The 14,294-nt window shown below is 40.8% G+C and overlaps 1 protein-coding gene across 2 annotated transcripts in view; it reads right to left on the reverse strand.

Moving 5' to 3' along the window:
• Positions 1 to 1,199: 1,199 nt before the first annotated feature.
• IFT80 (intraflagellar transport 80) overlaps positions 1,200 to 14,294 on the reverse strand; it is a 225,091-nt gene continuing 211,996 nt past the window's right edge. For both annotated transcript variants that reach the window (XM_040349275.1, XM_040349274.1), the window contains exons 17-20: positions 13,929 to 14,018; positions 13,665 to 13,837; positions 6,413 to 6,536; positions 1,200 to 2,174 (exon numbers count right to left, since the gene is read on the reverse strand). In XM_040349275.1, coding sequence (XP_040205209.1) covers positions 2,070 to 2,174; positions 6,413 to 6,536; positions 13,665 to 13,837; positions 13,929 to 14,018 — 492 coding nt within the window. In that variant the 3' untranslated portion in view covers positions 1,200 to 2,069. The remainder of the gene's footprint in view (positions 2,175 to 6,412; positions 6,537 to 13,664; positions 13,838 to 13,928; positions 14,019 to 14,294) is intronic.

Genomic DNA, 14,294 nt, shown 5'->3' on the forward strand with positions numbered 1-14,294 from the left:
TCTTGTTTCATTTTATTTGTATGTGTATTTATGGGTACTCAAAATCTCTTCCCCCATTCCCCACAAGGAGGCCAAAACCTGGAGCTTAAATAGAGCTTAGGACTATATTGCCCTTCTGTGACAGAACTGGGTGCTTGAGCTGTCAATGGTCAAGCAACAATGCTGTCACTTGGGAGAAGGGGAATGGGTCAAATGCTCTACTGTACTCAGAAATACCAGATTTGACACTTTGCTTTCCTATGTGAACACAGCAATTAGGTAATGAACTGAAAGTAAAAATAAGCACCTGTAGAAACCACCATTGCAATCAACTTACTTTTTTGCCCTGCATGATTTTGTTTTAAGAAATACTGTGTATAAAATAGTCCTATATAGATAGCAGTGGAACATTTGGTTTAAATGTTTTTTATTTGTAGTTAAAGTACAAAAATACCTTCTGTCCAAAATATACATATTCATAAATAACATTTAAGGTTTGCATGTTGTAAAAGTAAAAAAAAAAAAAAATATTAAAATAAAAGGAACAAGCAAGACTGGGCCAAAAACATAATACAACTTAAGGGATTCCTTATAGATCATACAATTATATGCCATATTCTCTCATTTTACTTTATTTTAAAACTTGTTTATAACAAATTATCTGTTACATAACATGATATCCCAGCAAACATTTAGTTATCTTTATATTTAAAGGGGTTTTCCACCCATTTTTTAAGTTTATTAAAAGTCAGCAGCTACAAAAAGTGTAGCTGCTGGCTTTTAATAAACTGACACTTCCCTGCTCTCAGCATTCTCCCCCCTGCCCGGCCGGCGTCTTCATTGTCACTGTGGGCACCCGGCCGTGACAGATTTCGGCTTCACGGCCGTCACCCACTGCGCATGCGTGAATGGCACTGCGCATGCGCGCGTGGCCTGTCGCTGCGCTGTTTGATTGGACAGGCGATCGCCTGGGACCTGTCACGTGTCCCAGGCGATCGCCTACAGGGAGGGGCTGCCAAAAGGCGATATGACGTATCGCCTTAGCAGCCCCTCGGCGGAAGGAGGAAGTGGGACAGGAAGTCCCCTTCTCCTGAAGCCCCCACTCCACCCCCAAAAAAATTACATGCCAAATGTGGCATGTAAGGGGGAGAGGAGTGGGTTAAGAGGAAGTTCCATTTTTGGGTGGAACTCCTCTTTAAGTAATATAAAAGTTTTTTGAAATGAGACCAGATGAATTCTATGTTCCCATGATGTGGCTGTAGATCTAGATGAAATGCATAAAATACATGACACATTCAGGAGTTCCTTTACAAGGGGCCAAGGTGTTGAACTAAGAATCCTTAAAGCCCTTTTCACATCATGCTGTTTTGGTGTATTTTGTTAGTGCATGTTGCATTATGGCAGCCTATTCAATTGAACGGGCTACCAACCACTAAAATGAACAAAAAACATGCACCTTTTCTTCCAATGCAATGAACTGTACTGCTTTACAGTGTGCTACAAAGCTTGTGCATTACCTTAAAGCTTTGCCTTGAAAATGAATGGCACTGCAATACAGTAGCGTGTTGAACGCATGGCCTTGTGTTGTGATAATTACACTTTACTGCTAAGCATTGGGCCCTAACATGTTTGACCATGTGTGGAGAATTATTTGAAGCTAAGAGAGTAAAGCTATTTTATTGTAGCATTACATGGATTATAAAAAAAACCTCCACCAGAGTTTCAGCTAAGTAGGTGTAATCAACCTTTTCACTGGTCAACATTGGGTTTTGTGCTCCCATGGCTGTCTTTATTTACTTTCCAAATATTTCCTGCCTGGGTGCAGGCAAATGAAGCTACTGGGACCTAGACTGCTTAGTATGTCAAATAGCCGGATCATTAAAAGGGAAGAACCGTGGTAAGACCAACAATCTTTGGGAATGTTACCTTTAAACCTACTAAGTGGATGCATGTTCTGTGGTCACCAGGGAACATATGCCTGCTGTCAATTTCTAATGTCACTGAAAAACCACTCCATTAGATTATTTTCTTTTTTTTAAACTGGTATACATTTGTTCACTTGGCAGACTGTAAATGAGGTTTTTGTAAGTTTACATGGACACACTGCTCCTGGTTGGCCCAGCAGAACCTCGTTCTCTCTCTTTCGCAAGCTCCATCTCAATTTTGGCTTTGATTTTTTCCCAGTTTACTTCAACCTGTGCAAAGTACAAAAAAAGCAAATGTTTTTAGAGGAATTACAAATTATTACGAGTTAAAATACTCAATTTAGAAAAGTACACCTATTTTCAATTTTTTTTTTTTGGAAGGCGGCTGATAGGACACTACATACATAAAACAATGGACCAGCTGTGTCAGCTTCCACTACTAATCACCTCACATTTGTTGTCAGTCACAAATCATTCAGTTAAGAATCCTATGACACCAAGATAAAACAGAACAGTAACGGTTCCAATCTCCGCCGGTTCCTGCTGAAACATGTATAGGCAGGTTGAATGTACCAAGTTTATTGATCGATTAACTTGGGCATGACCAGCATGCCAGGTTTTACCTGCGATTATCACTAGCGTCTTCTTTAACCCCTAGCAAACAGCTCACATCAATATGCATCAACACTGTCTGCAACCCATGGTTGCAAGAAAGAAATTTGCTCCGTGTATGGCCGACCTTAGTGGAGATGAATGGAAAAGAGTTCAATGGCAGCAACTATAAGCACCAGAGCTGCAAAGATATCTATAATTGTATAAAAATGCCTGTCATTTTACCCTACAACCCCAAAAATAATCATTTCCGACAAAACGCTAAATACAGAGGGCCAGATTCAGAGACATTTGCCCTGGCGCAGCGTATCAGAGATACGCTACGCCGCCGTATCTTACCTGGCGGAATTTCAAATCCAGGAAGATTTTGCGCCGTAATTTACGGCGGAGCAGTGTATTTCTATTGTATTTCAAATTGGGTAGGGGGCGTGATTCATTTAAATGAAGCGCGTCCCCGCACCCATTGAAATGCGCATGCTCCGTTTTGAAATTTCGCACCGTGCTCTGCGCAAAATGACGTCGCACCGACGTCATTTTTTGAACGTAGACGTGAGTTACGTCCTTTCCTATTCACGGAGGCCACGAAATAGCAGCTTTAACTATACGCCGGGAAAAGCCGACTAGCGACGACGTAAGAGAATGCGACGGATGCGCGTACCTTCGTGGATCGCCGGAAAAAGCGAATTAGCATACCCAACGCGGAAAACGACGCAAACTCCACCCAGCGGGCGCCGAAGTATTGCACCTACGATCCGACGGCGTACGAAGCCGCACGCCTGTCGGATCGAAGCCAGAAGCTGTCGTATCTTGGTTTGAGGATTCAAACTAAAGATACGACGCGGCAAATTTGAAAGTATGCCGGTGTATCAGTAGATACGCCGGCGTACTTCTTCTGTGAATCTGGCCCAGAGTTTATATATACAGTATGATGAGGCCACTATTTCCTATTATAGGTTCAGTCATCTGCCTGCAGACTGGACTATACAAAGGCCCTTATTACACTAAAGAGGTTCTCCCTGTGCTCCACTGTAAGCTGTCACAGTACCTCCCCACTCAGCTTCCTGTGCCTAAGCAGGGAATAGTGGTATGACCATATACTCTATACACGAATATCAGGTAATTATACTAGAAATACTTTAAAAGACCACGCAAGACTGATATTGCAGTGTTTGGTAGATGCTGGAGAGTAGACACACCTAATGGTTCCTCATATTACCCGCTTGCCTGCGGCAATTTTGAAATATTTCATATACATCTTAAACATTTCTAACTTTTTAGAGGTTGACAGCAGGGACACAGAAATCCAGACATTGGGTTCTAACACTTTCCTACTCTATTTAATAGCGAAAAAACAAGTTTTAAGGCTATAGATACACTTTAAAGCAGATCACTAGCTAAAAATAAAAACAAAAACATTTAATAACTAGCCCATTAAAAATAAAAAAGCAGCTTTTGTTACAATAGTTACTATTAATCTGAAGTGTTACCCGCAGTGAGGCTTTTCTACTACTAGATGTATTTGTACTGTATTTCCCTAGAGTTCAGCTTTAAATACAAACTGTGACTTTATTCAATTTTTGTATTCTGTAATTTATTGTGGAGAATCATTTATAATATATAAATAAAATATGCATTAATGTCCAAAATATAGAACAAGACTGAGCTTTACCAATTAGATTTGCAATTGAAGTATTGGATATTGAAGTTAATTTTTGCACAAGTAGTTCTGTACACTCTTCGATTTTGTAATTTATATATACTCTATTTTATTGTTGTAGCACAGAAGAAGGAAGAGTGCTGTCCCAGCAAAGTGTGAGAGGAGTTTGAGGCCCAATGACATGAGGGAGTATTTCAGGAAAGTCAATAGTTAGCAGATCTTTATAGCATCCAGCACAGTGAACTAAACATACATCAAAGAGATAACCTTTCCATTACTGCAGCACTCCGCAGCGGAATAGAAAGTTTATTAAAGATGGAAGATTAGAGCCGTATAAATGCGAGAAGTGGGGGATAAAATGATATCACTCTGGACTTGTGACAGAATGTGACTCGATCAGTACAGATGATGATAGGTTGCCCTGATAAAGGTCTGGAATAGAGGAATCACTGTAATTGAGACATTACTTAATACTTAATACAGAAAGATGTTCAATTTAAGAAAGGGTGGAACAAAGTAGTGCATGATGAGAAATAAACATTATAGAATTTACTGTTTAAAGTGAACCTGTGGCCAGTAAAATAAAAAGCCAATACCTACCTTGTGATGATCCTCAATTAGCAGTAAGCTTTTCTCCTGCAAACTGTGACCGTGGTGGGGGGGAACCTGCGTTCGGTGCTCGTTTCGTACACAGCATTCAATAAACACTGCAGTTGCAAACTGCAGCGGGTGTCAATATTAACTTAATGACACCCCAAATGCAGTGCGTTTGCCTGCAATGGTACACATGATACAGAAGTACCATGTAATGGGGTTGCAGGGAGTTTCCAAAAGTAGGGCATGACCTAGTTTTGGTGTGGTGCAAATTCAGCCCATTCAAAATGTTTGGTGTCACTACCTTAATGTATCTTACTGCCTTCAAAAAATCGTTGGTTATGTGATGATTGGTCCCACATTATTTAACAGAACGCCAAACATATAAGTCAAGTAATTGCTTCAGAAACTTAGGGGGTAGCTGTGAATTATTTTGAATTCTGTTTGGCTATTTGTGTCCATTGTTTTCAATGGATAAACATCGTCTCACGTGTGGGCAGTGCCAGCAATGTTTACTGCATAGAGATCTTATTTTATAGGGCAGTGTATTAGGCCAGTCGTAGATGGAGAGTTTGCTTTCCTGCAATCACGGGTTGCAGGAAAGAAAATCCCTCAGAGCGGAGCTATTGTGTTCTCCTGGCAGGGGAGGGGGGGGCAGCAGGAGCCGTACCGGAAGCAATAATCGCATAAAAATCCTGGTTGTACACAAGTTGATCAATCGCTACAATGTGCCGGCCCATACATGGTTCCAAACTCGGCTAGTCCCTGCTGAACCAGCTGAGATTCGAACCGTCTATGTTCAGCTTAAGTCTTACAGTGTTTTAATGGTTAGCCTGCCTTGCAGCTCTAAGGTCCTCTGTTCAAATCCAAATCAGAACACTACCTGCGTGGAGTTTACATGTTCTCCCTGTGCTTATGTGGGTTTCCTCTGGGCACTCTGGTTTCTTCCCACACTCCAAAGATATGCTGGTAGGTTAAAGTGGTTCTAAAGGCAGAAGGTATTTTTTCTCAATGAATTCTATGCATTAAGATAAAAAACCTTCTGTGTGAAGCAGCCCTCCCCCCCCCCAACCCCCCTATTACTTACCTGAGCCCCATCTGGATCTAGGAATGTTGCACAAGAGCCACGAAATCCAAGGACTCTCCCTCCTCATTGGTTGAGACAGCAGCGGGCGCCATTGGCTCCTGCTGCTATCAAAGTGAGTGAGCCAATGAGGAGAGAAAGGGGGCGGGGCTGAGCCATAGCTGTGTGTCTGAATGGACACAAAGCATGGGCTCGGCTTGGGTGCCCCCATAGCAAGCTGCTTACTGTGGGGCACTCGGGAAGTGGGAAGGAGCCAGGAGCGCCGGCGAGGGATCCGAGAAAAGGAGGATCTGGGCTGCTCTGTGCAAAACCACTGCACAAAACAGGTAAGTAAAACGTTAGTTATTTTTAAACAAGAAAATAAAAACGATTTTAATATCAATTTAAGTGGTTCCTGTCAAAATAGACACAAATATGCGAGAAAGGGACCTTACATTGTAAGCTTCATGAGGGTAAGAAATAATGTGAATGAACAATACATAAAGCTCTGCATATATTGTCGCTGCTCTACAAATATTTAATTGATTAATAAAAAAAATTATCTGGGTGGAATCTACTTACGCCTTCTGCGTATTGCAGAAATCTCTTGTTGGTTTCTTTTCTACCAAAATCCTCCAGGTATTTCTGCCGATAAGCCAACACGGTATCGACATGTGTTTTGTGTTTCACTGCTAGCTCCAGAGCCCTAAAGTAAATTGAAAACATGATGTCATATTTTCTTGCAATGCTAGATTTCTAAATAAACCTAAATATTTTAACAAATATAATCAGTTTTATTGTCAGAAATGTGCTTAAATGATTTCAAACAAATATCTGATTGCCCAGGTAAATTTCCACCAATATATAAAAAAAAGTATATACCCAAATGATACAAAAAGTATTTATAACTTGGCACATAAAAAAACTCTTAACTACATGTACCATTTTAAGAGAAAACTTCCCCCTTTCAGTTATGAAAAGAAGAGCTAGGATTTCTGGGAAGACAAAGCATTAAGTACAACTAATCAATAAAAAGCTGCTCATATATTATAAACGATGTAGACAAATTGTGCTGTTCACGGTTTATTTTGATGCCAATACCTGGTAGTCCTGACAGTTAATACCCCTTTCTCCAACAGAGGGACAACACTGAGTAGTCTGCAGTGAATTTCTGGCAGCATTGTCACCCAGCTTGGTGCTGCAGCACCATGCACATTGAGGAAGTAGGTCTATCAGCTTATGACCTTCCTTCTTAAAGTGGATGTAAACCCTCTCCTATACCTTATGTAGAGAGGTTCTCCTATACCTGAAACAAATCTCCCTACATAAGTGTTACATGTATATCTGCTGTCTTCAGCTTGCTATATTCTTTAGAATTCTTGCATTGTGTTAGAACTTTTACTTCCTCCTTCAGCTGTAGGAATGGATTCTTGGCTTACAACGTGTGACAACTGATTGAAGGAAAGGCACACCACCCCTCCCCCCTCCTCCCAATAAGCAGAGAAACGAAGATACTTTCAGAGCTGTGCTGTGACCAGACAAGCTCTCTGCTAAACTAGTTATAGCACCCCACCCGACACAAATCTCAGGCTGGTTTTATTTCCCATCTCTGAGAACTTGTCAGAAGTTATCATGCTGATAACAGAGGATCAAAATAGAAGAAAGACACGGGTCTCTGGGCTTTAGCGAGAGATGAGTAAACACTACAGATAGATGAGCCTAGGTCATGAATCGGGTTTACATCCACTTTAACGTCACTCATGGCTGGCTGCACTATCTGTATGACGGAAGTGAGGTAGGTTCTGCCTCCTGATTCTAATAGCTTAAATATTCAGAAAACCCCTGTCCTCAAACTACAAAGGCAAATAAGAGGAAGTGGGTGAAAAATGAACAAAAAACAAACAAAAAAACACACCAAACTTGCCTTTTCGGGGAAGTATACAACGCCACAAACTATTATAGACTAAACAATTTAATCTAATTTAAAGTATATATCCAAATGATACAATGGCTAAAAAAGGATTTTCAAGTGAAAATCCGGTTGTTTATAGTCCCATTAAAAAAAAACGAGCTTAGCACAAAGCAGAACAGATATTGCCAAAAAGTCCTATCAAGCTGTCAGGAAACATTTGTTCCTAATGACTATAGAAGAATCTCAGTAATTTTATATGTCAGCTGTAAATTTTTCAAGTCTATTGTCAACCTGGCTGCTAAGCATTGTTTCATTGTAAAACTAGTAGAAAATGAATAATACGTTTTCCGCACATGTCAACAACTTGGATAGCAAATCTATTTTCATGATTTACAAGGGAAGATAATCATACATACTACAAGGGAAAAAAAGGTGGTCAAAGTCTAGATAAATAACTAGTCTAGATAAATACTCTTGTGGGATCACAGGCTGTCTAGGTTTCTATCAATCCACATCAAAATCACATCAACATACACAAAAACAAATACAGAAGGGTGTCTCTTTGGTGTCACTTATTCATTGAGGCCCAACAATTGGCCATAATTTAAACGTGTGTCTAAACTCCAATGTTTTTATATTTGAATGTGAGTAGTTAGAACCCTAGTCAGTTTTTCTTGGTTTTGTTTTTTATTGCCACCTGTGCCCCAACTTGGGAGATTTTGTCTTCAGGGATTTCCCATTTGTGGAGAGATTTCCTTTCACTTCATGTCTACATGACAGGAATTTTTGAAAATCTCTTCAGTGGGATACAAATGTCAAAAAAAAAAAACGAATAGTTATTTAAACAATTTTCAACTTTATAAAAAAAAAAAAATCACAGCAGCCCTTTACCTTGTCATCAGCTGTGTCCAATGACAGCTGATCACAGATGTAAACACAAGTCTGTTATCAGTTTTTCTTTCCTCATGCTGACAGCATGAGCTGAGAAGAAGAGAGCCGATAACTGGCTTGTGCTAAAGGGACATCGGCTCTGACAATTATCTGCCCATAAGTGCCCATCAATGCGGCCTATAAGCGCTGCCTCTCAGAGCCACTTATCAGAGTCTATTAGTGCCACTTAACAGTGCCCATCAATGCAGCCTCATCAAGGCACATCAGTAAAAGAAAAAAATTACCCGTTTACAAAATTTGATAACAAACTGACATTTTATTTATTTTTCATTTATTTAGCAAAAAAAAAAACCCAGTGGTGATTAAATACCACCAAACGACATCTTTATTCCTGTGAAAAAATAATATTTTGGGTACAGTGTTGCTTGACCACGCAATTGCCATTCAAAGTGCAACAGCGCAAAATTGGCCTGGGCAGGAAGGGGGTGAAAGTGCCCGGTAGGCAAGTGGTTAACAATTATAGGACTTATTTTTAAACCTTAATTATTTATAAAGTTAACGTAATAGAGGATATTGTTTAAAAATAAGCTTTTGAAATCAATAAAATGTAATCAGGTAAAACATTTACCTTCTTTATGTCAACTGATAATAATGTTGATATGCAGACCAATCTCCATTAAATTTTGCACAATGTACAAATTTAGAACAGTGGAAGCTCCTATTTCATCATGGGATAGCTATGACATGCTGTGGAGGGGGTCTAGTCACATAAAGGCCCAACATTTATGTACTTTTTCTACATGAGCCTACCAGAAGCTTAGGGTCCCCATAAGGCATTGTAGTTTTGCCAACAACTGCATGTTTTATGGCAGTTTAGATAGAATTACATAGTGAGTTGTTCAAATCTACATAAAACACTGTAAAAGGAGACCCCCAACCCCCCCTTCAGTTATTTTACCAGGAGCTAGGATTTTCGAGAAAAGTATTACAACTATACCTAAACAATAAAAACCTGCATAAAAGCGACATCATATAATGGCAATAGAGATGTTGGTGGCAAACACTGAAAGTCTGCGCGGCCTGAACTTGTTACTGGATGTATAGTGATACTACAAACTTTCAGGACCTCCTTGATCAACACCTTCTACTGCTTTATGCTATAAGTGTGTCATTGGGTGCTTCTCTAAATGTTCAAGGTAGAGTCATTTTCAAAACCCCTACGGAACATGTCTGTCCCTCCCAGGTTTTATATGGGATATTGTCACAGCTCCCTCTCCTTTGTCTGTTGTGGAGATTGTTATGTTGTCTTGTGATTTGTTATATATTTTTATTTTCAAGGTCTCCCCAGCAGTTATTGAGGCCCAACACTTGCCTGTTTAGATGTACAATAGCATTTGTGTATGGCGTCTAACTCTCTGTTATTTCATACATGTGCATTATTATTTTATTGCCTACATATTTTTACAATGTATTTTGGCATTGTATATTGTGCATCTAAAAACTACAGTATTTGCCGGCGTATAAGACGACCCCCTAATTTTCCAGCTAAAATGTTGGTTTTGGGATATACTCACTGTATAAGACGACCCCCATCCTACTAGTCATGCCTCGCCTCACCTCACTGTGCCATTACATACCAGACTGCACCATTACATGCATCACTGTGCCCAATTACATGCCTCACTGTGCCCAATTACATGCCTCACTGTGCGCCACTACATGCCTCACTGTGCCCAATTACATGCCTTAGTGTGTCACTGCTTACCTTATCCGTGACATGACATGCAGACCGCGTTCGTCCATTTTTCAAAAGCCGTGCCCCTCTTTCTGCTGTTCCGTGATAGGCCGAACACTCCGCTTCCCAGGAGACACTGTGTTTAGTGTTCCGCCTATCACAGATGCCCTCTCGTCCTCGGTCTCGGACGAGAGGGCATCCGTGATAGGCGGAACATTAAACACAGTGTCTCCTGGGAAGCGGAGTGTTCGGCCTATCACGGAACAGCAGAAACGCGGTCTGCATGTCACGGTCCCGGATAAGGTAAGCATTAGGTTACCGGCGTATAAGACGACCCCCGACTTTGAAGAAGAATTTCAGGGGTTAGAAAGTCGTCTTATACGCCGGAAAATATGGTACCCTTTATAATTGCTTGAATAAACAGTAATTTTACTAAATAAAAAAATGGCATCATAAACAATGAAAACAAACTGCGCTATTCACAGCATAATTCTATTACTAAATACCTGGTGGTGGTCCTGACCCTTAACTCTCCTTCCTCCAGCAGGTTGACAACACTGAATGACCTGCAGAGAATATACTGCAGCATTGTGACCCTACTCTGTACTGTGGCTGCAAGGACTACAAAGCTGTTGCGGCATGCTTTATAGAGGAGGAGACTTTTCAGCATTGTTGCCACCATGAACCATTCACCTTAATGACACCCATGGTTGACCACACATAGTTTCACCTCCTCTGATGCTGTAAATGACAACATGGCACTTTCTACATCATCAAGAGATGGGAGCAAATGTATCCCACGGGCAGAGGCGTATCTAGTGAAAATAGCGCCTATGGCAAACGCTGAAACTGCTCCCCTGTGGAAACATTTGAAACCCATCTTTCAGATAACCTTAACAAAAAAAAAAACAGCTAACAAAACTAGTGATATTTATCATCCCTTGTGATACCTTGGGTAGTGACATATCCTCTTTATGGAGAAATCTGGGGTTTATTAGACCCCTGATACCTCCTCTGCCCTCCAAGGCCAGGAAAATGCAAAACCAATACTGGAAGTGATGAAATCTTCATCACTTAAGGCCTCAGTTTTCACAGAGGAGAGGGAGAAACTGATGTTCCTCCTTCTTTGTGCGCTGCCAACCCGACCAGATGGAATGGGAGAGCTTGGGAGAACAGGTGAGGGCTGTGGCTGAATGCAGCAGGGATAGCGCTGCCATTGTCCATTAACAAAGGTGCTGAAAAGGAGATCCTGCCTATGCTCGGAAGGAGGGGAAGAAGATACCCTCAGACCCTGGTAAGTGCCTTTCTGCCCAGCCACTCAACAGCGCCCCCTTCATATGGTGCCCATGGCACTTGCCATGGCTGCCATACCCTAGATACGCCACTGCCCACAGGTGTCTAGCAGAAGTGATGCAGAGCGGTCTTGGTGATCCCTCCTCCTCGTCCTGGCAGATTGAAGATTGAATAAGCCCCATGTTTCGCCGGACTATGGCTTCTTCAGGAGACTTTTAAGAATACTGCATAACAGTTCACTAACTGTTATGCAGTGTTCTTAAAAGTCTCCTGAAGAAGCCATAGTCTGACAAAACATGTAGCGATGAATACATTGCATCAGTACTATATGAATATTTAATGATTTTTTTTTTAAGAAAATAATATTTAAATGTTTATAATAAAACAATGTGATTTTTTATACAAATTTCTTCTGTGGCGCCTTTAAAATTTCCACCCTTTACTCCTCTACCAAATAGAATACTTTGGGGATTTGGAGCTTAGGGCAGATTCAGACACCAGATTTCCTTCTATCGAATATGCCCCAGTAATGACAGGGGTAAAAAAAATATGTATAAAAAAGTGCCCTAGCATGCCTTTACAGGGGGAGGGGGAGTCAATAAAATTCTATAATAAAGTGTGACTTTAGTTTCTTCAGGTATTTTCCTACATTTTTACAGATTTGTCTTTCAAATTAACACTAGCCAAATACCAAGTAAATATGCAAACATATACATGCATTGTGATACTTTAACCCAGGGATCCTCAAACTATGGCCCTCCAGCTGTTGCAGGACTACAAATCCCACGAGGCATTGCAAAACTCTGAAATTCCCAGACATAACTAGGCATGATGGGAATTGTAGTTCCTGAACACCTGGAGGGCCGTAGTTTGAAGACCCCTGCTTTAACCACTTGAGATCCGCGCTGTAGACGAAAGACGTCCACAGCGCGGCTCTCAACTGCCGGGTGGACGTCCCTGGACGTCCTTTTATTTGCATTCCCCGCGCACGCCGCTGGGGGCGCACAGCAGGGAAAAACTGTGCCCGGCGCATCGCTGAGATGCCGATGTGCGTGCCTGGTGGCCACGATGCCCGCCAGGTACCCGCGATCGGCAGTGACAGCAGGGACGTGGAGCTCTGTGTGTAAACACAGAGCTCTACGTCCTGTCAGGGAGAGAGGAGACCGATGCTGTGTCCCTTGTACATAGGGACACAGCATCGGTCACCTTCCCCAGTCAGTCCCCCTCCCCCCACACAGTAAGAATCACACCCAGGGAATACATTTAACCCCTTCCTCACCCCCTAGTGTTAACCCCTTCCCTGCCAGTCACATTTATACAGTAATCAATGCATTTTTATAGCACTGATCGCTGTATAAATGTGAATGGTCCCAAGATAGTGTCAAAATTGGCCGATATGTCCGCTGCAATATCGCAGGCCTGACAAAAAAAAAAAAAAAAAAACGCAGATCGCCGCCATTACTACTAAAAAATAAAAAATAAATCATAAATCATAAATCTATCCACTATTTTGTAGGCGCTATAACTTTTGCACAAACCAATCAATGTGCGCTTATTGCGATTTTTTTTATACGTATCGGCCTAAACTGAGGAAAAAATATATATATTTTTAAAAAATTGGGATATTATTATAAAAAAAGTAAAAAATAGTGTTTTTTTTTAAAAAAAAATTGTCTTTTTTTGTTTATAGCGCAAAAACAAACAAACGCAGAGATGATCAAATACCACCAAAAGAAAGCTCTATTTGTGGGAAAAAAATTATAAAAATATAATTTGGGTACAGTGTTGTATGACTGCGCAATTGTCATTCAAAATGCCTTAGCGCTGAAAGCTGAAAATTGGTCTGGGCAGGAAGGGGGTTTAAGTGCCTACTAATGAAGTGGTTATATAATGCACTATTAAAATTAGGTTCTTTCCTTTTTTATATCTCCTTGTAACAGTTAAGCCCTGAACCATGTCCAGAGAACTACACAAGTGTGCTGTAGTCTCTCTATGTATTTTACCTCTCCCAGTTGTAGGAGTCAATGTTGAGCTGAATGGCTTGGTAAATCAGGCCAGCCTGTAGGATAATGGCCTCAGCATCTTGAAAATTCCCACTGAAGAGCTGGATGTGAGCCAATCTGGACTCTTTTGATGGTAGATCGTTAATTGAATTTATGTACTGAACTTTGTCAATCTGCAAAAAAAAATAAAAGAGATTGCAGAAAACACGAACATAGATCAAGATAATACTGGTATTTAAGGAGTAATTATGTATACTTCCTTACTTCACCAATTGCTGCGTATGCAACCTCAGCTGTTGACATATCCTTGTTTGCAATGGCCAAAGCTGCTAGACAAGCCCACATGGTTTGTTCCTATGTAAAATAAAATATGTGTAAGATTAGTAAACAAGCAATACACATAAACACAAATTCTGCAGATTAATACAATTCTTTGCTTGGGTTGTATAGATGCACTAGACAATGTGCTCACATGCCATATAATGACTTGAGTTAGGACTATCCCTGACACAATATAGGGGGTAATTACATGCCTTATCAATCTATTCAGATATTGACCAGGTCCTAAACGATTGGCTGATGTGATCACATGTGAATCCAGAATGTCTTAAAGGCTAGGCAGGTATTTTA

The sequence above is a fragment of the Rana temporaria genome, chromosome 4 (assembly GCF_905171775.1).
Source record: "Rana temporaria chromosome 4, aRanTem1.1, whole genome shotgun sequence".
Taxonomy (NCBI): domain Eukaryota; kingdom Metazoa; phylum Chordata; class Amphibia; order Anura; family Ranidae; genus Rana; species Rana temporaria.